Source organism: Fusarium solani (genome assembly GCF_023522795.1).
Source record: "Fusarium solani strain SB1 chromosome Unknown bctg00000007, whole genome shotgun sequence".
In the NCBI taxonomy this organism is placed as follows: Eukaryota; Fungi; Ascomycota; class Sordariomycetes; order Hypocreales; family Nectriaceae; genus Fusarium; species Fusarium solani.
Genome location: NW_027072150.1, coordinates 2,244,881 through 2,269,239, shown reverse-complemented (window position 1 = coordinate 2,269,239; position 24,359 = coordinate 2,244,881). Strand labels below are relative to the sequence as shown.

At 51.0% G+C, this 24,359-nt stretch overlaps 9 protein-coding genes across 9 annotated transcripts; 5 read left to right on the top strand and 4 right to left on the bottom strand.

Moving 5' to 3' along the window:
• Positions 1 to 525: 525 nt before the first annotated feature.
• MRS44_011648 (uncharacterized protein) lies at positions 526 to 2,946 on the top strand (the record flags this gene model as incomplete). Its single annotated transcript, XM_046283313.2, has 7 exons — positions 526 to 540; positions 595 to 793; positions 844 to 1,606; positions 1,655 to 1,727; positions 1,775 to 1,992; positions 2,047 to 2,203; positions 2,254 to 2,946. 7 exons carry the CDS (start codon positions 526 to 528, stop codon positions 2,944 to 2,946), a joined length of 2,118 nt encoding a protein of 705 aa, XP_046134635.2.
• Positions 2,947 to 3,579: 633 nt separating this feature from the next.
• MRS44_011647 (uncharacterized protein) lies at positions 3,580 to 5,568 on the bottom strand (the record flags this gene model as incomplete). The annotated part of the gene is made up of 1 exon (XM_046275690.2): positions 3,580 to 5,568. The coding sequence occupies one exon, from the start codon at positions 5,566 to 5,568 to the stop codon at positions 3,580 to 3,582; it is 1,989 nt and encodes a 662-aa protein (XP_046134636.2).
• Positions 5,569 to 7,481: 1,913 nt separating this feature from the next.
• On the top strand, positions 7,482 to 8,190 carry MRS44_011646 (uncharacterized protein; the record flags this gene model as incomplete). Its single annotated transcript, XM_046275691.2, has 2 exons — positions 7,482 to 7,949; positions 8,011 to 8,190. The coding sequence occupies 2 exons, from the start codon at positions 7,482 to 7,484 to the stop codon at positions 8,188 to 8,190; spliced, it is 648 nt and encodes a 215-aa protein (XP_046134637.2).
• A 1,018-nt stretch (positions 8,191 to 9,208) lies between these two features.
• MRS44_011645 (uncharacterized protein) lies at positions 9,209 to 10,228 on the bottom strand (the record flags this gene model as incomplete). Its single annotated transcript, XM_046273668.2, has 1 exon — positions 9,209 to 10,228. One exon carries the CDS (start codon positions 10,226 to 10,228, stop codon positions 9,209 to 9,211), a length of 1,020 nt encoding a protein of 339 aa, XP_046134638.2.
• Positions 10,229 to 13,671: 3,443 nt separating this feature from the next.
• Positions 13,672 to 15,254, top strand: MRS44_011644 (uncharacterized protein; the record flags this gene model as incomplete). Its single annotated transcript, XM_065619801.1, has 2 exons — positions 13,672 to 13,914; positions 13,956 to 15,254. 2 exons carry the CDS (start codon positions 13,672 to 13,674, stop codon positions 15,252 to 15,254), a joined length of 1,542 nt encoding a protein of 513 aa, XP_065475873.1.
• Positions 15,255 to 15,576: 322 nt separating this feature from the next.
• Positions 15,577 to 17,512, top strand: MRS44_011643 (uncharacterized protein; the record flags this gene model as incomplete). The annotated part of the gene is made up of 4 exons (XM_046268971.2): positions 15,577 to 16,111; positions 16,163 to 16,285; positions 16,339 to 16,603; positions 16,654 to 17,512. 4 exons carry the CDS (start codon positions 15,577 to 15,579, stop codon positions 17,510 to 17,512), a joined length of 1,782 nt encoding a protein of 593 aa, XP_046134640.2.
• An 897-nt stretch (positions 17,513 to 18,409) lies between these two features.
• Positions 18,410 to 18,880, bottom strand: MRS44_011642 (uncharacterized protein; the record flags this gene model as incomplete). The annotated part of the gene is made up of 1 exon (XM_065619800.1): positions 18,410 to 18,880. One exon carries the CDS (start codon positions 18,878 to 18,880, stop codon positions 18,410 to 18,412), a length of 471 nt encoding a protein of 156 aa, XP_065475872.1.
• A 204-nt stretch (positions 18,881 to 19,084) lies between these two features.
• MRS44_011641 (uncharacterized protein) lies at positions 19,085 to 22,108 on the top strand (the record flags this gene model as incomplete). Its single annotated transcript, XM_065619799.1, has 5 exons — positions 19,085 to 19,607; positions 19,703 to 21,025; positions 21,081 to 21,216; positions 21,270 to 21,403; positions 21,453 to 22,108. 5 exons carry the CDS (start codon positions 19,085 to 19,087, stop codon positions 22,106 to 22,108), a joined length of 2,772 nt encoding a protein of 923 aa, XP_065475871.1.
• Positions 22,109 to 22,164: 56 nt separating this feature from the next.
• On the bottom strand, positions 22,165 to 23,972 carry MRS44_011640 (uncharacterized protein; the record flags this gene model as incomplete). The annotated part of the gene is made up of 2 exons (XM_065619798.1): positions 22,165 to 23,788; positions 23,938 to 23,972. 2 exons carry the CDS (start codon positions 23,970 to 23,972, stop codon positions 22,165 to 22,167), a joined length of 1,659 nt encoding a protein of 552 aa, XP_065475870.1.
• Between the last annotated feature and the right edge of the window lie 387 nt (positions 23,973 to 24,359).

The following is a 24,359-nucleotide window of genomic DNA, read 5'->3' as shown; positions in this document are numbered from 1 at the left end:
GACGCAACAAATGTGGAGGAAAACTATGACGTGAAAGGATGGAGAGTAGATGCAGAAAAATGTACTGCATGCCAGAGATAAGGACTGAAGTGCATGATAAGTCAATTGCGAGCAGGGCTAGTGACGGTCCGCCTGCCGTCAGGTCGGGCGTCTCCGTATCCCCCCGCCCATCTAACTTTCCGACCTCCCCGTCCTTGGCCCTTAGACCCCATTTCCAAAGTTCGCACCATCTTCCCCAGATGCTAAGCTACTGTATCACTATCCCCATGGGGAGATGCTTCTCTCCGCTTCTCCGGTTTCCCCGCACGCATGTTGCCCCGCGATTCAGTCGATGTGCTGATCTCCCAGGATCCGGCATTTGCTGTCTGGGGCGGTTCAGTGTCGGAGACCGGACCGCCCCTCATATGCTGATGGAGGAAACAATTGATAAAAGACGCGACTCGTGGCCAAAGATGATGACTCGAAACTCAACAAGCTTGTCCTTTCATTCAACACTCTCTAAGAAAAGCGGCAAGGAAAAGCAAAATGTCAACAATTACGGTAATTGACTTCCCACTTCAATTAGACAGCATCTTGCTAACTTTGTGGTTGCAGCTCTCCAAGATCATTCCCGCCACCAATGGCGTCCACGATGATCATGCGTCGGAGCTGCCCTCTCATCCAGCAAAGATCAAGGATCACAAGATGAATGGGAATGGTCACATCACTTTGCAGAGTGAGAGCCAGCCCGAGAAGGCCTTCCGTCAGGATGAGCCTGTTGGCGACTTTGGCTGGGGACCTTGGACAATCCAAGGTAGGGGCTCAAAAAGCAACACGCAGAATCAATTTCTAATGATGAGACAGATGTCCTGATTCCTGCCAATGCTGGTAGAGGATTGGTCAAGAAGTACCACCAGCGACGAACTCTGTACCAGTATGGAGCTTTGTCGCTCACTGGCCTTTGGGCCTTCAAGAACCTCAGCAACACGGCATATCGCGCTGCAGCTCTCGGCTTTCTCTTCCCTGGAGCCGGTTTTACTGCTGTCGCCACCTTCACTTCGGCGGCTGCATTCTTGCTCACCGTGGTCCTGATTCCCGTCACCATCTTCATCTGGTTCGCCATGGGCGGTATCTTCTTCCCCATCGCCTTGTGGGTTGGCTCTAGCATCGCCGCCGGTTACCTGGCCACCGACACTCTGTTCGAACCCTCTGCTCTCCTCTGGGCTGCTTTGTGCTACACCGGTATCTTCTGGCTCATGAGCAACGCTCGTTCTCTCAACGCCGCTGGCTATTCCAAGGCTCAGGAGCGAAACAAGTACCTTGTCCAGGCCGTCCAGGAACAGATGGAGAATGCTACCCCCGCTCCCGCCCCCGGTTCGCGAGAGCTTTCCCTCGAGACTCTTCGACATGTCCAGCACATGCTTGAGCGCGGACTTAGCCCCCGTGACGACTTTAGCTTCCACGATGTCATTGATCAGTTCCAGACTGGTGCCGTTCGATATCAGCTGTATGGTGTCGTTGATGTTCTGAGCCTGTACCAGTGTCACTATGCCCCCGGTTTCCACGGTTATCTCTCCAAGGCCTCGCAGAACTGCATTGAGAAGAGCTTGCAGAAGCGCATCATGTCGTGAGTACAATAAATCCTCGTTGACTTGTAACATGCTCACCGTTTCAGTTACTGGAAGTGGGAGTCCATCTTTGGCAGGTTCACCCTCAGCGACTGGGACCCAATCAAGAAGGACAACATTGTGAGTTAACCCGATATGCTGCTTGAGTCAATATTAACATCATCTAGATGGTTACCGGTTACTTGAGCTCTGCTATCGGTCTGTACGAGCAAGCCTCCGGAGATCGCCAGTACCACCAGAAGAACGCCCTCGAGTTTGTTATCGATGACGGAAAGCACTACAAGACCAACTACGAGGGTCTGGCCGACGCTCTTCACGAGAACATGGACAACAACCCCTACTGCCTGTACCCCTGCGAGCCCAACTGGACTTATTCTCTGTGCAAGTAAGTGGCCATTTGCTATCACGAACGATTTAAGAAGTGGCTAACAGGTATAAGCCTCACTGGCATGGCTGGCCTTGTCATCTCTGACCGTATTCTTGGCCGTGATCTCGGTGCTAGACTCAGGAACCGATTTGAGCGATCTCTCGAGGAGGAGTTTACCGAGTGCGACGGCCGAATCCTTCCCATCCGCAGCGAGTTCACTGGTCTTACTGTCAGTATAATCCTTCTCCTACGCTCACTACCAAGCTGACTTGTCTCAAGCTCCCTGGTCTCTGCGGAACTCTCACCGACTGCATCAACGCCATGCTCCTGACTGCCTACCTTCCCCACCTCGCTCACCGCAACTGGGCCATGATCCGCAAGGAGTTCATCAAGTACGACGAGAAGGACCAGCTTGTCGTCCGTGACCTCAAGGGTGCTGACAAGATGGACCCCGGCAACTACCGCGCTGGCGAGGGTCCCCTCCGTGCTTTCATCGCTGCTACCGCTGCCGAGTTTGGTGACGAAAAGGTCCGCAAGGAGGCTCTTGATCAACTCGACAATGTCTACTTCCCTGTTGAAGCCACCAAGACTGGATCTCTGCGAAACAAGGGTCTCTCTGCTACTAGCCAGGTCATTGCCCTCATGGCTCGTCTCGTCAAGCAGCGTGATCTTGCCAATGCTACCCTTCACGGTCCTTCCGACGAGGCTCTGAGCGGTCCTCTTCTCGAGGATGCTCCCTTCCCTGAGGTCCTCGTCGCCAAGGCCTACAGCGAGGATGGCAAGAAGCTCGACCTCGTCCTCTACAACGGAAAGGAGCCCGGCTCTTTCAAGCTTGGTTTTGAGCGACTGGTCCCCGGCAAGCAGTACTCGCTCAGCACTGGAGGATCTGTCACTGCCAACTCGGCTGGTAAGGCTTGGGCCGAGGTAAAGATCAACGGTCGCACTCAAATCATCCTCCAGCCTGCTGCTTAGATGGGCTCATGGCTATGGTGATAAGGGCGGAATGGATTGGAAAGATAGTGTTGAAGAGTCTCTACAGAAAGCTTTCCTTGTGTCATCTTTTTCTTGTGCAAGCACACAGATTTATTCCAGTGGTAGCCACTCATTATTATGGGGCTTGGTTCCTGGGCTTGAATACAAAATGCGTTGAAGCGGTTGCTAAACTATTGGACAGTGATTTGATGCGTGAGTATTGGTTGACCTTGAAGAAACTCGGGTCAAGCGGCTGTTAATTGGTAAATGAGGCGAGATGTTGGAAAGTGACATATCGAGCTCCTATGCAAAAACCTCTGGTAACTTATTGTACCGCTTCAATAACCATGACGACTCTCACGCTCTCTCGCTTTCTTCCAAGTGTTCTCGCCACTACCGCCGTAGTCCTCGAGGCTCCAAGAGGGACTCGGCCTGCCTTGTGGAAGTTCATTCTGGGTTGAAAATGTGAGGGTGGAAAATATCTCTTGTGCGATATTTCGGGAACCACTGTCAAGGGGGCAGCTGACCGCAGAGAAATGATTTGACTGATTGCAGGAGGGCTTGCATTTTATAATATGTGCAGAAGGAAAGAAGAGAAATAAAACAATGTATGAGGTTTATCTGATCTCATGATTAAACGGACGGGGCTTCTTGGCTGCTGATTACAATAGTAAAGGTCTTGGTTGACCATTTCGCATCTCGGTCATTTCTCATCGCCCCCGGACCTGAGAAGACGAAATCGTGAAACTCGTTGAATCCATCAGATCCACGAGTCGCCCCAATGTCGCCAATTTCAGGGAGACTGAGAAGGGGAAAGCGCGTTGGTTTGCTCGTGACAATGAACTTCAACACGTCTTCAGTGCGAGGCAGATGCTGCTCAGGAATTTCCATCTCCAAGCAAAGGGGAAATTTAGACCCTGGGGCGATTTCAAACCCATCAGGGTCCTCGCCTTCATCCCGGATAATATCTTTGACGCTCCAAGAAGAACACATGTTGAAAATGTGCACAAAGAGGGGCTCATGTCCCAGGTTCTCGAAATCAAGCCTCCAAGTCTGGCCATCTGTAATATGGTACCGGCCATCGTCCCCAGACTCATCGGCGCAAGTCATGGAAAACAATCTCTCAAACTCGGCGTCTGGAGATAGATTCTTGAATCCCTGAAGAAATTTGAACTTGGCCAGATGTTCCAAGGTTTGCGCCAGAGAATCCATCGAGTCTTCTGCGCTCCTCTTGATGCACGGCACGTTGGGTATCGGCGCAGCTGCGCCATCCAGCACCCGGAATGCATTTTCAGCGTCTAGCTCAACATTGAAAGTTGGCAAATCTAGAGGTTTCTCTGTAATAGAGACCTCGAGGACTGGATTGTCCGACAGGCTTTGTCGTAGCTGCTCTTGGTCAGTCTGGGGTAAGGAATCCGTTATATGCACAGTAATATTTTGACGCGAAGAGAAGCTGACAGGCTTGGCCTTCCAAGAATGCAACTTTGGATCGCCTTCTTTGGAAGATCCAATGAGTTTGATGACTGAAGTGAGACTTCGTGTCGTCTCAACTACGAACTCGTCGGGCTGCTCATTTGATCGAGATTGGACATCCTCCGATGTCCACCATGTCGCCACTTCATACTTGTCGCCAACACATACCCCATGGGCCTGACCAGCCTTGAGAATGTACTCCTTCGTGTTGTTATCAAAGAAGACAGAAGTAAAGACGGCGTCGGGTCCAGATAGTAGACTCTCGAAGAAGCAAATGTTGCTGCTGCCATAACGACGAGGTACATGATTAAGACCGAGAGATTGGAACTGATTCTGGAGGTTCTCATGCAACGTAGTGAGGGTTACTTGAGAGCCCTCGCTTTTCAGGAGCTGCAAGGAACGGAGAAGTAAATGACTGAGAGCACCTCTTCGCTCATTCCCCACCTCGATTTCCCTTGTTTGTTCGTCTTGGCCACAGGCAGTAATGATGGTGTAACCTCGAGCATCAAGCAGACGGTCAACTTGCAATCTTTCCCTTCGCAATTGTTTCGATGTATCTTGGGGAGAAAGAGTTTCGAATTTGGGTTCTTCGTCCTCCTCCATGCCCAGTTCACCCTCAAGGAAGCGGACTTCTCCCAAGGCAAAGTGGCCGGATTGCTTGACACCCGCAGAGAAGCAGCAATCCAGCATCACAGTGACTTTCATGCCTTGATCGATCATTTTATCGATGTCTTCCCTGAGCATGCTGGTCGTATAGTCGGGGGTGAGACAGGGGTTTGGTCGATAAAGACCAAGACACAATTCCCTCTCGCTGTTCTTCTTTCCATGACCCGAAAAGTGGATGTACACATTTTTCATCGTCTTGAGGGTGCCTGCATCTATGACTTCTCTCAGGATAGCCGAGACATTCTCTATCGTTGCTTGATCTTGGGGGTTCTCGGCGGGCATGTCTTGGCATTGTCCAGCTGGTCTCTTGGAGGCTGTGAGCTTTGAGACCTTGACATGAGGCCACTGAGTAAAGAATTCTCCCATAGCCTCAACATCGTTAACGGCGCCCTGGAGTGTGTTGTCTTGGGTATTGGCGTAGAAATTGACGCCAATGAGGACAGCCCAATGGGTCGCATCGGTTTGCGGCTGTGTTGGTGGCATTCTGCTGAGCTTGAAAGTAAGGCGAACCACTAGAATAATGCGGTGACAAGAAATACTGCAGGAAAAGAAATTGACAAAGCCAGCAAACAGCAAGTCGAGTCTGGGCCGGGTTGACTAGTATTGACCACCTGATATGAAATGTCTCAGCGCTCTTTCACCAGGCTAGGCGACAACACGGCAAATTTATCGCCATGCTTCGAGTGCAAGTTGTGAAGGGTGTAGGGGGCCTCAAATCAACCAATACGCCTGACTTTTGTGGTTTGAGGCCATACCGTGTCTGGCCTCCTTCAACAACAAACAAATGGCGTGTCCACGTGGCGTCCTCGTATCTGCAAGAACTCAAGGGTGCCAAGGCGATTTGAAACCATCTGGGCCACAATCAGGTATTCCAGGGTGAATGGCGCTGATGCGGCCGAAGCGTGCATGACAAAGGGGGAGACAGACCTGCCACGGAAGCTTGATGAGACTTTAGACCCTGAGTGCGCTCCATGCTTCGCGTGCATATCAAGGTTTTGGATGGGCCGGGTCCTCGATCTCGTATGAGGACTCACTCATGCTATGATTAGTTACTGTGTTCTATGTTGTTGTGGTCGATGGCCTCGGATTTGGTAGGTTCCAACCGGGCCACTTGCCAGATTCCCCATCCACGCCGCTGAATATCATCGAGACTCTAGTTCAAGGACGGTTCTCGACAGGTCAATCTCTTCGTAGGCGATTTCTGTCAAGTCGCTCATCAGCGGCCGTCAGAGCCGAGAGAAGAATGTTGGAACCAGGAGTGGAGTGGAGTGTCGGGACAAGAGAAACGCGACGTTTATGAGGCTTAAACGCCCCGGCACAATAGAGAGGTCACCGCCTGCCCAGTGGGTTCCCTATGTCCATCATGGTTCGTAACCATTGCTTGAAGTTTCCGTTCGGTTCGAGATGTTGTTGAGTACATAAACAAAATAGTCAGGACAGAATGTGACAGTGCTCTGAGTGGAGTCCTGCAAGAGCGACTATCAGCTTGCGAAGTAACGACGGTAACTCTTTTCAACGTAATTCTCGTTATTGCCGCCACAATGCAAGAGCCTGAAAAGCCCATTAATACAGTGACAACCAAGGGGTACTTGCTCCGTGGAAAGAGGAACAAAAAGGAGCCAGCAAGCTTGCTTGACAGCCAAAAAGAAACATACAACAGCGGGGATTCGCTGGTCGTCACCGACCCAACTACTAATCCGCCCCTCACCGGCTTATCTATGGGAGAGCGGACGGGATCCCGAGTTCTCCGGTGGGTATGGTCGTATGTGAAAGTTTTGTGGTGCTAGCAAGCCTATGGGCTGAGTTCTCGCATTGAATCACATCGCCTGTCAGGTTCCCTAATGCTAGACTATCAACCATCTACTGACACTTATCCGCCTTTGTGCCGCCTTATCTAATATTTTCCAGCTCGGCTTTGCCCGGGCAACTAACTAAATCGGCCAGTTCTGGCCTTGGATGCTGGACTCGGGGGGGTATTCTGGATCAGCCAGAACAGTGCAGAAGAGAAAACCATTTCGTTATGACCGTCTTCTCTCTTTCATGTTCTTAGTCACAGAGGCCAGATACGAACCTCTGGCCAAAATTCAGCTGTCCATGGGCTAGAGGCGGAGCTATTTGAGATTATCGATTGCCACGCAACGTTTGTTCACAGTTTCGACCACGGGTCACGCACCCAAGACGAGAAACTCCATTTGACTGGCCAGGCACAATGGATCAGCTTTGCCTCTGAGATCCGATTGGCCAATTGCTGATCCATGAGACCAGGGTACGATGAATCTAGACCGTCACTGAATCATGCGACATGCACACCTGAGGGATCGAGATAAATATCAGTCTTTCTCCGATATCCCTCGACCTAATGGTGCCTTGGAGTGTTTGAACCGCAAATAGCCAACATGTCTGATAATCCATCAACCCCAGTCACCACTGAAAAGAAAACATACCCCTCTGACCCCGTGCCCGCGGATTACGCTTCCTGGTCCAACAAAGACAAGCTCCAATGGTTAGACCGCCAGGGGTTTACACATGATCCTACCATCAACCTTGGAGATTGCTACCGCTCCGGTGCCAAGGTTACGCAAATCTTCACGGTCTTCACCAAGTTACTACAGCGAGTGTACACATCATTGAGTGAAAAGGCTGGCCAAGCTATCCGGAAGGCCTTCTCGACCTTTTTGAATGCATACAACCAAAGCGTCGGCCGTCTCTCCAACGAAATTTACGCTAATGTCGCCTCGCTCCTTAGCACCGGCCGGTTCAACAATGAGAGCAGCCTCATTGAGCCCGTCTCCATCCCTGACTTGCCAATCGAAAATGACGACGGCACGTCCAACATAGTGACCACGGTTCGTGGTTTTAAAGATGTGCGTCCTGCACCGCTATGCTAAGCCGTGTAGATTTCAATCGCTGACATGTTTTGTCTAGAAAATTTGGCCCTGTTTTCTTACCGTGCTCGAATTGCTCCAGAACAAGTGGAAGTGGCTCTCCAAGGTCCACCCAGCCATGAACGTGTCGTACAGCAACGTCATCAAGGCAATGACTGATGCGGGAGAGACGCTCTTCCTGGAGTACCAAAAGGAGCAAGATAGGTCTGCGGGAATTTGAGGCTGAGGTACCTTTATTGGTGTCGCTACCACTACTGCATCAGCCAACGGAATGACCAGTGGCTATTGACTCCTTGACCAGGAGCTGGCTGAGGGAGGAATGAACAATAAAGAGGTCATGGGATTGATTCACTGAGTGACTAGCTTTTCACACGATTGTAACGCGCGCCCGATTAAAGAAGATGCTTATTGATTCTATGTCAAGGCCTGAAACCACCTCACCTGATCTTCTGAAGAAGTATTCAAAGCGCAAGGTCTTCTCAAGGTTTCTCAGTACAGCCAGCATGATGTGGAATACAGTTCAGCTAATGCACGCAATGATCCTTTCCTGAGTCCGAGATAGTGTCGGTAAATGTATGTGGCGAGTGATTTATGCGTTCATGGAAACTGCAAAATATAATAAAGGGAAATACCCCACAACGATGCAGATGCTTTGAATAGCATATCTGCATTATTAGATAGCAGCTGACGAGCTTGGAAATCCAGCGCACAATGTTTGTTTCTACGTCGAGGCTATCACACCATTTGTGCGTCCATCGAAAATGCAGGATATAATAGAAAGAAATACCCCCCAACAATATGGATGCTTCAAAAAACATATCTGCATCATCAAACAGCAGCCGCCAAGCTTGAAAATCCAGCCAATGACTTTTATTCCCCTCTAGGTCACTGCCCAACGCGACAGACCAAACAACCGTGAGACGCACCCTGGAAGCCCAGAACCTCTAAGACTTTCTTCAAGTGACTCTGGCATTGTTCTACTTACACAGAGAGCACACAATATTGTTCAGGAGGTGGAAGAGGCGTTGCCTTAACACGAGTTAAACATGACATTGGAATATCCTACTGAAGATTACGAGTGAAAAGATATCCATAGTAGTATGAAGCATGAAAGAGAGCGGAAACTACAGCTGACAATCAAAAATACCTTGAATTCTGAAACAACTCCCATATTTGAACCAGCCCATCTGTTTCTGAGGCGCGACATATCAGGCCATCCTCATCCAAGACATATGTCGCTATTTTAAGTGCTGGATAAACCAGCCACGCGAGGACAGATCTTGCCCGTAGAAGTATTGCTTTCCTCCCACGGCAAAAGGGACCTGCACCTGCCGAGCATCATTCCATATGCCATTCTGCGGCTCACTTCCCATCTTGCCACCATCATTGATACACTTGATAATCCATTTCTTTGTAGCTAGATCCTGGCCGTAGAAATATTGTTTGCCATCAATAGCATAGGGAAATTGCACGTGATAAGTCCCATTCCAGTGACCGCTGTCGGTTTCGTCGCCCAATTTACCACCAGGGAGGACTTTTTGAATAAACCAGCGACGTGTTGGTTGTGAAGGATGGGCCGGTTTTGAGAAATTGGCGGCATTTTGCCACGGATCCCAGGTGGTCTTTTCAAGCACATCTCCTATTGTTTTTCCGATGGCCTCAATTCCACTGAAGATCCCGCCTGGGCTACTTCTCCCGCCTGCGTAAGGGTTGCCCACATCTTGGCCATAGATGTACTGAGTGCCGCCAATGGTAAACGGAAACTGGACCGCGTATCGAGTTGCCCAATGGCCTTTATCAGTCTCGCTGCCCATCTCGCCTCCGGGAAGAAGTTCCTGGATAAACCAATAGTTTGTGTCGAGGTTGTGGCCAAAGAAGTAGTGCTGTTTGCCAATTGAGAAGGAGTACAGCACGTGATAGGCGTTGCCCCAATGGCCGGAATCGGTCTGCGCTCCCATTCTCCCACCCACGAGAAGTTCTTGAATAAACCAGTACTTGGTGCTTAACTTGTGACCGCAGAAAAAGACCCGATTGTTGATCGTGAAGGGAAACTGAACCGCGTATGAATAGTCCCAGGTGCCTGAATCGGTTACAGAACCCATTTTGCCACCAGGGAGAAGCTCCTGGATAAACCAGTACTGGTCCGATTGACATTGGCCGTACAAGAACTCCTTTCCACCGATTGAGAATGTGAATTGCGCTGGGTATGATCGTCCCCAAGAGCCATTGGCAGTCTGAGCACCCATTGCGGTAGCCATGATGAAGATGTGGATGAGCAGATGTTCGGTTGGGTGGTTTGATGTAGATTGTCACCTGGTTGGGACGGCGATTGGAAAGAGGGTAAGTGATTGAGAAGACTGAGTGAGATACTGAAAGTGGGAATGGTCTTCCAGCAGCTATCGGTGCAGTCCCTCTTATATGTTTCTGCCCCATCCGTGAATGACCTGCGTCTGGCACTCGTGCGGTCTTGTTGTCGGAGTTCTTTCTCAAATCCATAAAATCCTTTTGCATTCCGATTGGCAGCCTGTTTCTCCTCACTCAGCTCGCCACATCTTTGCCACTTTTTTGCGTGCATACGCGAGTTGATTCAGAGGATAGCCTCGACCGGTCCTATGCGCCATTCCCTGTACTGGAATGCCACAGCGGGGTTAGGTGAAAATTAGGCTTCTGTGGGGGCATTGGAATATGATGTCCATTTGTGAATTTGTGTGGATAACCTATAACCTTATTACCACTACGCAGGCCGAAGAGAGTATCGCTGGTCACAAATAAAGATATTGAGATACCTACAGCTTTGAGTCCAGTAAGCGCAAAGGCTATGGCTGTGAATACACAAGATTAATAAGTCTAGACACAGAATCGACCAATAGTTTACTGCATGTCTGAGATTTAGAAAGAACTATATTTACTAGCGGAGCATGTAGCGCCCGCTGAATCTGAGGCGTGATTTTCGTAGCCGCTATTGATTCCCCCGTCGCTTGTCTCAGCCTCCGTTGGTTGACCGCTTCTTCAGCTCGCTACGAATACTCCAATGCATCCAATCAACTAACCTGTAGGTAGAAGTCACAGCGCGAACTGGCGTGTTCTATTGGCAATAGCGTATTTCGCGATCAACTCGATACGTGGTAGACAGAACTGTCAAACAACATCCAGTCTTGCCAGTTCAATTCCCAAATCTTCTCAGCCCGCCACGAATCCGAGACCAGTGCCACATGTCTTGTGAAAGCATGGGCAGAAGGTCTGGGCTCTTACAGTCCTGATGCATAGTCGAATCGAGACTTTCGAGTCTCGTCCTGTCTCCTCAGCTCGGCTAGTGGAAAGAGTGAAAGAGAGTGTCAGACAATGCTGTCCTGGAAGGCTGGAACACTTCATGTTTCTCGACTGGAACTCTAAAATACTACGTCACCCTTTTCACGTGGTGCAAGCGGCACAATCGGCCGAAGGCCGACTCCGCGAGCCAAGCAAGTAGGTATCTGCTAGACTGTAACTATTACATTAATCATTACACTGTCTACGCTGGAGCAATTTGGGTAACATTTCTTCTGGTCACGAGCAGAATCACCTACCGTCGTCTGTCTGGTAGGGATTCCGTAAAAGGACCTGTCGTCTCCGCAGCTGCTGGTCTCTCATCTTCATCTTCTCGCACTAACATGATTATCGGTCTCGCGCTTGGGAGTATTTCAGTATGCACTCTGAATTCCATGTGCAAGCAACGAATGGCCACGACAGCGATGCCCCCTACCCCCGGGACTCATGCGTAATCTTCGAGCCACATCAGGCATGGCCCTCCGAGGATAAGACCAATGCACACCGTCAGCACAAGAAGCACGGTGTGGAGCTCCCTGCCATCGTGGACGCAACAAATCCTGACACACCATGCATTTCACCAGATGGAATAATATTCAGTTACTACGCATACAAGATGCTGGGGCGACTGTAGCCTCCTACCGTCCGTCGATCGTCACAGTGAGATGCCTTCGCTACCTTGAGGACCTCTCATACACTGGCTAGCAATCAACCCTGAACCTTTATCTTCTTAGACGTTTCAATCGGCAGCTTCTCGTATCTGGATGCTGAATTTGCCGGCCCTGCGGACTAGCACTATGCCTAAGTTTGAGCGAGTTGGTCGGAGAGTACGGTCCCTCTACACGAAGGATATTTTCCGAGCCATCTTCCCGTCTGATTTAAGGAGCTTGTTAGTGTTGTTAGGCACCGTAGGAGGACAAAATAGGCTCTCATGAGACCCTTCTAGCTTGCAAGAGATGTTATGGCCATTTTGAGTGCCGGGCTTGCATCGCCAACTGTCGATATGGCCTCGTCCTCCGTTCTTTGCTACCGTCCCGCTTAATCAAGGCCGTCAACCAAGGCCGTTCGGAGGTGTTCCTCAATCACGAATCGTTCCTGTCCGACCATATCGCATTCCGTCGTCATGGTGTCTCAGCGACCCTAAAGAGCAATTAGTAGGGCATATCCCTCTCGCTGATGTTCCTCCCCTCCCGAGATGCCGCTTCATGTGTTCATGGCCCTGTTTTGTGCCCTGATTGCACCAAGCCGCTCAGTATCCAGCGGTGTCGCCAGAGCACAAGGAGGCTTACCCAAATCAAGTTTAGCCATGAGTTAACCGAAGGGAGCCTTGGCCCGTGTCACTAGGTGCTCGGCTCACTAATTGACTGGTGATGGAAATTCACGGGATACGTAATTTTTTAGTGATGTGGGCACTATATAGTCTTAGTCTTAGTTTCTTTTGCTCGGGACATGGTGAGATGAACTTGAACGTACTTTTGCTTTTTGCCACTGTTGCTTTTCGTCGCACTGTTGCTATTTCTTCGGCAACCCGAAATTGTTGCCTGAGGCACACACGGTTCTGCATTGCCCTTGATCAGGGTTTCTCTTCCACTTCGTGACCCGCAGCGTAACCGGAGCAAATAGTATATAATCCCATGATAGTCCGACGAAGCTACTATGCTTTGAATATATCAAGTGGTCAATATACTCAGCGAGATGTCACGTAATGTTTGCTACAAGCCGGTTAATCCGCAGGAGGTCAGGGTGGAATCAGAGGGTCGGCTCGTGAGGCGACCAATGTGGGACTGGCCGGTGAGAGCTGCGGCCGATACAACTTGCAATCAACTTAGCGAAAACCGGCGGTGGATACGGAATGGCATATAGGTCGGGGTCTATATGTGGAAGGATATGGAAACTCGACCGATACAGACCTAAAAGGGCCGCCGCAGGCGCTAAACCCTGCGACATAGCCGTATCGGCCGGGCTCCGCATGCGTCTTGGAGTTACCTACCCTAAACTTTTGCTTTTGCTTTTTTTCCCCTTAACCCCCGACGGACCTGAAACCGCACGCTCCCACGAGCCAATCCTTTCCCTTCCTTTAAATCAACGCTAACCGGGGCTGAGCACCTGTTGTGAGCCCTGATTATTTTTATCTCGGTCTTTGGTCATCTTGTAAGGCCCACTAATAATAGCCTGGAGGAGCCCGCATGCGTTTCTCGTGTTGTTTCCTCGGTCTTTCATCTTCTGGTGTTTGTTCCCGCCTTGCATTCGCTCATAGACCGCAATGAAGCCATCTCAAGTAAACGGAAGTAAAGAAAAGAGAACTCGAACCAATGTCAAGCAATCCAAATTCGGCTGTTTTACCTGCAAGTAAGCACAGGACGGACCAGTGGCTGACACCAGGAGCAGGCTAACAATGGGTGTAGGAAACGGCGCATCAAGTGCGATGAGTCAAAGCCGTCTTGTCTACGCTGCTTATCATATAACCTCTCCTGCCTTGGATATCCGCGTGGGGCACCCCCTGGACCCTGGCTCGACACGTCTTCTTCCGCCGTCATCCGTTCTCAGAACCGCTTTACTCATCATCCGAACCATCCCTGGAATCGATACTCTCACCTTGCCTGCACCGTATTACGCCAAGGACCTCGCCGAGCCAAGAGTGAGCTTGAAGCGGAATTATGGAGTCGTACCATACCTCAGCTGATTCATTCGATTCCATTCGTGCGAGCTGCCGCTGCTGCATTTGGTGCTTCGTACGAGCAACATACACTTGGACCTAGTCGCACAAACTCGGGGTTGGAATCTGTCCAGGTGTACTGTCAAGCCTTGCGACTAATACAGGTTGAAGTTTCTAACCTTTGGTATGGGTCTCTGCCCTCTACCGTTGCTTGTCTCCTCATGGCTTTTACCGAGATTTTACAACAGCGTAGTGACAAAGCCTACTTGCATCTCCGAGGGGCTGCTGCATTGATGGCCGGTCAAGGGAATGGAAGCTCAGCAACCGTTTCTCAAGACGAGGGAATTTCGACGCTATTTGAGAAGCTCGACCTTCATACCGCAACATACGTCCTCACTCGTGCTCCAGACCTACCGTCATTGTATCCGGCGACACCACACTCGACCACGATATCCCCTGATCGCGTACTATGCAGAATACTACATGCTTGCTATCATTTTATCTCGACAGCACGGCAGTATAAATACATCAACTTGTCACTCATGCCCTCCAATATAGTCATCGAGCAAGGAAGACATCTTGGGAATCTGAAGCGATGGCTGTCGTGTCACCAACTTGGTACTTCGCGTTCGGTTGCTGATCTCCAAGATGGACAGCTACTCATCCTCCACGCCCAGTGTCTTGCCGGGTTGATACATTGCGCCAATGTTCTTCAACCATACGAAACAGCCTATGACAAGTATGAACAGGAGTTTCAACAGATTATCAGGCTGGCAGAGGCACTTCTCAGGATGCAACACGAGGGCCCGGATTCCCCAGCATATTCTGGTGACCTCCCACATTTCGCTCCAGAAATGGGGATCATTCAGCCGCTCTTTCTGACGGTCTTGAAGTACAGGCATCCTTTCTGGCGGCGCAAAGCTCTAGACTTGCTTCATAAAAGTGGAAGAGAAGGTCCATGGTGTGGTGCAATCGAGGCCGCGGTACTAAAGGTCGCCATAGAAGCCGAAGAAACAACCCTCAACAACCTACAAGGTATGAATGCGCCTGATCAAAGTGCCATCTACCAACCAAGCGACGTTCCTGAAAGCCAGAGGGTTCATCTTTGTTGGATAGTTGGATATGTGGCTCAACAACAGGACAATAGGATCGGCATGGGTGTCGGTCCGGGAACAAGGGCCAAGTTTGCAAAGGTCCAATTGTGCAAGTGTCTCGATATAGACGGCGTTTCAAAAGACGAAAGCAGAGGGCCTTGTACAGAGTTTTGGAAGAACCAGGAAAAGTGGTATACCTGGCTAGAGACAGTTCAGCTGTTCGAATAGATGATGTCTTGAGCTGCTTGGACACAGACGATATTTTGATTAGAGCCGTCTAGGCTCAGTAAGCTGACCCGGCCCTGCCTTCGCAAACAATGTCCCACACTTCGCTTATCGTCCAATCCCTTCCAAGGGAGCCACAGTTGATGTGGGCCATCTCGGTCTTCTCAGGGGCAGCTAAATAATCCCTGCAACCTTGGAGAATGAGACGGGGAAAAGCGAAGGACACGGACTCGGCCGAGTATATTTAACGGCGACCTTCCTTCACAAGACAAGAAGTGGAAGCCATCGCAACACCCACACTTCATGATTTGAGAGCATGCCCACTATGCTTTCAACACACTTTGTTCCAACCCTTCTCACAGTCTTGGCCGGCTTATGCCTGACAGCAGATGCTGGCCAATGCCCACCTCTCGGCCCCGTCTTGCCGCCCCCAAAGCGACCTAGCCAACACCCTGCTGTGAGAGCTGCCATCGAGGGCATTATCGCGTCTCTCAAAGCTCAAACCGCAGGCTTCAACTACTCTGCCGTCTCTGTTGGAGTTCGGTCTATTTACGAAGACACGCCTTTCCTGGATTTCCACCATACTCCCCCCGATCCGGCCTCTAAGCGTGGAGCAAAAGAGGTTGATGCCAGCACGGTGTATCGCCTTGGAAGTGTTTCGAAGCTGTTTACAGTTCTGGGGGCACTGAAACTGGCTGAGGATGGCGTGCTAAGTATGAATGACCCTGTTGGATGGTGGATTCCAGAGCTTTCAGGACGTGACAACGATCCCGAATCTGAAGATGAGCTTGATCGGATCGAGTGGGAGGATGTTACTGTGGAAGCTGTTGCGGCACATCTCTCGGGCATTGGGGGAGATAGTAGGTTGCCTTTTGAGCATCACCGTCTTTGGATCGTCTAACGAGAAATAGTGACTGGTGATCTGGCCAGCTTTGATGCCGACTGGGAGGCTCTTGGTCTTCCAAAGGCTTCTCCCGAGACAAAGACTCGGGCATGCTCAGGCAATGGAGGGCTTCGCCCTTGCACGCGCGAAGGTATGGCCACCACTCTCTCGATACCTGTTACGAGCCTTGACTAACAAATACAGACCTGCTGGAAGCATTCCGGCACAGACGCCCGCCAGTGTACCCGCCAGGTCAAGTCCCTGTTTATTCCAATGCCGGCACAAGCATCGTTGGCCTTGTTGTGGAAACGGCCTCAAATAAGACGTTTGAGGCATCTCTCCACGATTTGGTCCTGGAACCTTTGGCGCTGCGAGATACAAGTGTCGGGACTGTGCCCGAAAAGTCTGACCAAATGTTTATCCCTGCCGGAAGCACTGATTGGGATATGGATTTGGGAATATTTGCACCGTAAGTCGCCCTTTGCCTATCATGACCGTGGCACGCTAACGCAGTATCAGTGCCGGTGGAATGAACTCCAACACCAAAGATTTACTTTCTTTCATGACTGGCATCCTGAAAAACTCGGCCCTTTCTCCCGCTTCAACACGTCGCTGGCTCAAGCCGGCTTCTTTCCTCTCGGCCTGGAGCAGTGCTGTCGGCGCCCCTTGGGAGATCTATCGCGTCGACAACCTAACAAGTGACAGACGAATCATTGATCTATACACCAAAGGCGGATCCCTTACCAGCTATTATTCTGCACTGGCACTTGTGCCAGATTTGGGCTTTGTCATCTCGGTTCTCGCTGCTGGACCAGAAGTCATTGGCCTTTGGCCATCATTGGCAAGTCTCCAGGCAATGGAGGTCTTGATCCCTGCCATGGACCTTGCAGCCAAAGATGAAGCCAGAAAGAGATTCGCAGGGACTTATACAGACAAAGACAGCGGTTCGCGACTTACTTTGTCTTTGGGTGACGGTCCGGGCCTGGCACTGAGCGACTGGGTTGTGCGAGACTTCGAGGTGTTGCCAAACCTCGGTCGTTATAATCCCGCAACTATGAACGCTACCACTGGGTCAAGTCTGACAAGCATCAGGATGTTCCCAATGGGCATTGAAAACGACCGTCGGTCAGGATGGAGGGCTACATTCCCCGCCTTCACAGACGAAGAAGCCAAGGTGATTGACAGCAGCACGTCGATACGGGATGCTTCGTGCGTCACCTGGCGTATGGTGGATCGGTTGATATACAATGACCTTTCGATGGACCATTTCGAGTTTCAGTTTGGGGAAGATGGGGAAACTGCGACGAGTATCAAGTGCAAGGGGTTCGATGTCGAACTGACGAGGGACTCGGACGACTCTCAGGATTACGAGATATGAAGGAGGTTGCGTTTCCTCTATAGCATTGCTTGATAAAGAAAGCCAGTGTGACCTTGCTCAAGGAGGAGTTGTACGTTATTTTCCAGGCGGATTCGCCAGTATCGAGAGGCTGCCCCGAAGTGCAAGTAGTGATTAGTGATAGGATTCGTCAAGTAGGGAGAAATTACTCTTACCTACACACACTTTCCATCATATCTCTCGTGTTGTTGTCATATAAGACCTCAAACAGACAAGACTCAATGCCCCAGTTCTCAAGTTCTGGTTTCGAAGTCACTAACGACAGCGACGACTTGAACCTGACCAAGTTGCTCTGTCGCTCAACAAACAGGATTAGTCGGTGTGGCTCAGTTGGTTAGAGCGTTGGTCTCATAGCATGACTTGGCCAAAGGTCAGGGATATCCAAAGGTCGAGAGTTCGAGCCTCTCCACCGACAGATATTTTTGCTTTTGGGGGGATCTTTTGCTGACCAGAGAAAGTAACTAATGGACTACGGGCAGCATGGAGATTATTTTTGCTGTATTATTTTACCATCTAGAAGACATGGCTGTCCCTGTTGTCAACCCAGAGGTTTCGATAGACTTCCTGGAGGAGACGTGAAAGACAGAGGTAGTTGCCTGGCAGTGTTAGAAGCCATCCGAGATCATGCCTTTGACAGGCCTTTACAAACTGACTATCTCCAGACTAGGTCTAGCACACACGATTCTCCTCAATGGGCCTGACGGCCATGGATTGAAACGTGAGGAAAGTGGTGATTCATCAAACCACGACGTCACAACCCCGGCGGAGCCGCTCACTAAAAACCAAGCGGGCAGCGCGCATTGAATCCCCTCGACAGAACCAATGTGAACTACGGCAGTTTTCACGATTTTACAGGGGTTCTCAAGGTTGTTCGGCGGGTCAGGGTTGTATCGCCGAGATCATGGCGTGGTCGTGTGGCCCTCGTCCATGCTGTGCTGCTGTTTCTTCAAGGAAAGCATTCTCGTGCATCTGCTCGGTTCTCCAGCTCTCGTGGAGCCATCCATCATTGAACCAATAGCTGCTTCGATCGTGACCAGCAAATTCTTGCAGAGAGTCGTCGGACCGGCGAAGCAAAGCGGAGACCCCGCATATATCCCTGCCATGGCGACGATCATGGACAAACACAGCATTGCTAAAGGGTAAATAATTCGCTCCGCGAACAAAACCCCAGCTTCGGGTCTTTTCTCGGTCATAAGATTTCCTGGGGGTGGCTGGTCCCTTCCGACGATCGCGGGGAACAAGGCCACTAAGCTCACGATTGTTCAACGGTGGAAGCAGTGTCACGTCGAAACCGTTGGTCAAAGAAGATTCTGTGGGTGGGCCTTGAGCAAAGTATCCATGTGAGCTCATTACTTATCGGTCCGGGGTAAGACCGTCCGTAGGTCGACAGCGGAGACTCCGCACTTGAGGGTCTAATATCGTGATGTCGTCGATGACCATGATACCACTATTCGGCTTCACATGGACGGACGCAGAAGTATATAAGGCTAGAAGAGGCTATTCGGAGTTGTCTTGGTTGTCAGCACATCCTCATCACTTCGCAAAGCCCTGAGGATGCATCTCAAGAACCTCATCGTCTCGGCAACGGCCCTTGCCGGCTCCTGTTTTGCTCAGAGCAAGGCAGGTGTCGAAGACCTCGACAAGGCCGGCAACGATCTTTTTGAAAAAGACCTCTCCAAGTGTCCCGGATACAAGGCCGTCAAGCATTGGCGGACAAAGGATGGCTTCTACGCCGACCTTGCCCTCGCTGGGCCGGCTTGCAACGTTTTCGGGACTGACCTCCCCAAGCTAAAGCTTGAGGTCGAGTACCAGACCAGCGAGAGGTTGCATGTCAAGATCTTGGACACAAACAACACCGTGTACCAAGTTCCAGACAGCGTGTTCCCGCGTCCTGGCTATGGACAGTGGTGTTCTCCCAAGAACTCCAAGCTCAAGTTCGCCTTCAAAGCCGATCCCTTCTCGTTCACAGTATCCCGGTCCGACACTGGTGAAGTTCTCTTTGACACCAGCGGCAGCAAGCTCGTCTTTGAGAACCAATACGTCTACCTCAAGACGCATCTCCCCCGAGTCCTCATCTGTATGGCTTGGGCGAGCACAGCGATCCGTTCATGCTGAATACAACCAACTACACCAGGACCATCTATACCCGAGATTCCTATGGAGTTCCTCAAGGCGAGAACCTCTACGGTGCCCACCCGATCTACTTTGATCACAGAGACAAGGGCACCCATGGCGTCTTTCTCCTCAACTCCAACGGCATGGATATCTTTATCGACAAGCAAGCTGGCAAGCAGTTTCTAGAGTACAACATCATCGGTGGTGTTCTCGACTTTTACTTCATTGCCGGCCCTTCTCCTCGTGACGTCGCAAGACAGTACGCTGAGATCACTCAACTTCCGTTGATGACACCGTACTGGGGACTTGGGTTCCACCAATGCCGGTACGGCTACAGAGATGTCTACGAAGTTGCTGCTGTCGTTGCCAACTATTCGTCACAAAACATTCCCCTCGAAACAATGTGGACTGATATCGACTATATGGACCGTCGGCGCATCTTCACCATTGACCCAGAGAGATTCCCGGCTCATCTGTACAAGGATCTTGTCGACACAATCCACGCCAGAGACCAGCACTACATCGTCATGGTTGATCCTGCCGTCTACTACAAGGAGTCCAATCCAGCGCTTGATGCAGGTCTTGAGTATGATACCTTTATCAAGGAGCCAAACGGCTCTGACTATAAGGGTGTCGTCTGGGCTGGCCCAAGTTACTTCCCCGACTGGTTTCACCCTGACTCTCAGAAGTACTGGACTGAGCAGTTTGTCGAGTTCTTTGACGGAACCAATGGTCCGGATATTGATGCTCTGTGGATCGACATGAACGAACCTGCAAACTTCTACAACAGACCCTATCCTGGCAACAACACGACTCCTGAGAAGTTCGCCGAGGTTGATGGCGATCCTCCCAAACCCCCTCCCGTTCGAGATGGCCCCAGTGCGCCTATTCCTGGATTCCCCGACAGTCTTCAGCCAAACTTTGCTTCTGGCGGCAACAAGAGGGAAGTTGCCTCTGTCAAGCATACCGGCCTCCGTCCTCGCTCCAAGCGCAACCATGGTACCGGCTACTGGCGTTCTTCCTTCCGCCAGTGGGGTCAGAACCGTCCGGGCCGTCCAGGTTCCAAGTGGCAGCACGGCAAGCAGACAGGCTCCGGCTGCGGACCTGATGAGTGCAGGGGTCTTCCCAACCGCGAGCTCATCAGGCCGCCGTACATGATCCAGAACGGTGCTGGACCTACTCTTGCTGACAGCACGACTGATACGGATCTTGTCCAGAGCGGTGGCTACGTTCAGTACGATACTCACAACCTCTATGGAGCCATGATGTCAACCCATTCGCACAATGCCATGCGGGCTAGGCGTCCTGATAAGCGCGCTCTTGTCATTACGCGAAGCACCTTTGCCGGCTCTGGCAAGGACGTGTCGCATTGGCTTGGAGGTGAGACCACTCTTTAGATATTCTATGAACCCTTTCTAACGCAACTTTTCTGTAGACAACATTTCTGGCTGGCTCTGGTACCGTCACTCCATCAGCCAGATCCTCCAGTTCGCATCTCTCTACCAGATCCCCGTCGTTGGACCAGATGTCTGTGGCTTTGGAGGCAACGTCACTGAAACTCTCTGTGCTCGGTAAGTATTCCCTACTTGAATAATAAATGCAGCCACTAACATCTCCTCAACAGATGGGCCGCCCTTGGTTCCTTTTACACCTTCTTCCGTAACCACAACGAGATTTCGGCCAACTCGCAAGAGTTCTACCGTTGGCCCAAGGTGGCAGAAGCTGCCCGCAAAGGAATCGCCATCCGATATCAGCTTCGTAAGTTGCAAACACTGTATCCCACAAAACACTGCTGACAAGAGCCAAGTCGACTACATCTACACTGCCATCTACAAGCAGAACCAGACTGGCACCCCAAGCCTGAACCCTCTGTTCTTCAACTACCCCAACGACCCCAACACTTACCCCATCGATCTGCAATTCTTCTACGGCGATGGCATCCTCGTGAGCCCTGTTACAGAGGAGAACAGCACCAGCGTCAACTTCTACCTCCCCGACGACATCTTTTACGAATGGGGTACTGGAAAGCCGGTTCGCGGACGCGGTGAATATGTTAATGCCGAGGTTGATGTCACTGACATTACAATTCACTACAAGGGTGGCATCATCTACCCCCAGCGAGTGGAGAGCGCCAACACCACCACCGCCCTCCGCAAGAAGGGTTTCAACATCGTGATTGCTCCCGGCCTCGATGGATCTGCCAAGGGATCGCTGTACCTCGACGACGGCGAGTCACTCATCCAGGACGCAGTTTCCGAGATTGACTTCAAGTATGCCAAGGGAAAGTTCAGCATAACCGGTTCGTTTGGCTACGATGTCGGCGTGAATATTGAGACCATTACTATTCTTGGAGTGGACCGCAAACCCTATGGAGGCAATGCGGAATATGACAGCAAGAATAAGAAGCTGGTCTTGCACGTGGATGTGCCTCTGACAGGCAAGTATGAGAAGAAGATTTTGTAAATAAGGGAAAACTTGCATCTTGTGGCAAATAAGAATTTCTTCATACTACGTTCTATTCATTGCCTAGCCATATCTGTAGCAGCAACATACCCAAACGTCATTCCAGGCCCAAGGGCACCTCCAGATCCCGGATATCTAGACCCAAACACACTTGCCGTGGTATTACCCGCCTCGTATAGGCCCTTTATAAGCTGACCTTGCTTGTTCAGAACCCTCGCGCGCTCATCAGTCACGAGGCCTCCCTTTCTGCCAATGTCGCCGGGGTATATCTTGGTTGCGTAGAAGGGTCCCTTCTCGATGGTACCCAAGTTGGGATTTGGTTCATGGCTTGGGTCACTAAACATTTTGTTGTAGGGGTTGAGGCCGCGATGGAAATCTTGGTCGACGCCATTTCGAGCAAATTTGTTAAACCGGTCGACTGTTTCCTGCAGCTGGTGCTCGTCGACGCCTATCTGTTTGGCTAGACCACTGAGGCTTGAATCCTTGTATAAGAATCCCGACGTGATGGATTTCCTGGGAGTGAAACCTGGAAGCAGACGGCCCAGCATATACCTTCTTCTATGACGGGAGTCAAGAATCACCCAGGAATGAATGGACGGGGTTTCGCCATTCCTTGCAAACATGTTGTTGCCAGCGTCACAGTAACGCTCAGACTCGTTGAAATAGCGCCGTTCTGACTGGTTGACAGTGATGGAGTGACGAAATGAGCGAACGTAGCCGTCTAACATGGGCTCCCCGTTTTCCACGAAGCATGGCATCCACCAAGCGTGCTTCATGAGGGCTATGTCTGCCTCAACATCCAGGGCGGCCCTGATGGCATCGCCTTTGTCTTCCGGGGCGGTCAGGCTCCATTCCACATGAGTGGGCTTCTGTAGAAATCTCTCTCGCATCTCTGGGTTTCTGGGGAATCCACCAGCGGCAAGGATCACTCCCCTCTTGGCCTGGATCCTGATGACCTTGTCATCACGTTCGATGAGGGCGCCAACCACATCGCCATTAGGAGACGTAAGGAGCTGCTTGAATACGGCATCAGTCCAGAATTGCGAGCCAAGATACAGATTGATGTGCAACAGTTGAGCAATCAACCCAACTCCGGCGGCGTCGAGTTTCTTGCCGCGGATCATTGCCCATAGTGGCCTTAGAGCGACCAACTGAACAGCCTTGAGGAAGTCTCCAATAGAGGCTCCAAACCGAAACAGAGATCGCGCCTCCACAGTGGTCATGACGGGCTGACAGTCGGTGGGTTTGCGCAAGCGGCTCTGCCATTTGTTACTCAGAGTTCTTAGGTCGAATGGAGCTGGTGATATGCTTCTGCTTGTGACGCTTGCTCCAGGCTCCAGGGCATGGTAGTCGGGGTATGGCAGGTCCAGATTCCATTTGAAACGCTGATCGTGGAGGAACTTGACCATCTTGGGGCTGAACTCGAGGTACGCGGCTCTTCGAGCTGGTGTGCTGGCTGGCGCCCCTTCTTTGATGATCGAGTTGATATAGGTCGCTGCGTCTCGAGACGAATCGGAAATTCCATTTTGAGCTTGGAGATGATTGCAAGGAACCCATACACCACCGCCAGAGTAGCATGTCGTTCCCCCAATCTTGTCAGTCTTCTCTATAACAAGCGTGTCCATCTGAAAGAGCGACTCCTGGCAGCAGCCGTCAGAGCCGCGGCCCCGGATCCCACGACTAAAACATCCGTGACATGGTCAAAGGAACTCGCCTTCGCATCGGTAATGACAGAGGCGTACCGATGTTGGTGGAGGTACTGGCTTTTCAATGGCTGGGGGGTTTGCGTTGTATGTCTCGATACGCTCGTGACTAACAAAGTCACGGACCGCATGGCATAAGCGGAGGAAGAAAGAGTAGCCATTTTGTCGATTGTTGGTTATGTCATGGAATACGGCTCGAACGCTCGAGTTATAAAGTAACTACCTCACATCGAGAACGAGGATCTCGGATGGACATCTCGTACTTCGTTTACTGACGCCCCAAACGCATGGCTTCCGGAGTCAAGGATCTCGGGCTCCCGGTTTCCCTAAATCCGCATAAAACGATGGTATCAGATAGAATAGAAAAGTCAAGACTGCATTTTGCTCAAATTTTTAACGAGTTCAGGCGTAGCAATAGTCTCGGGGCGTCGCATCGCCCGGGCGTGGTGTCCCAAGACCTCGGCATGCTCACCCTCCGTGTGACAACCGTAGCGATGACGAATGTCATTGATTGGATCAAGTATTCAAATTCGGTAGATATGGGTGGT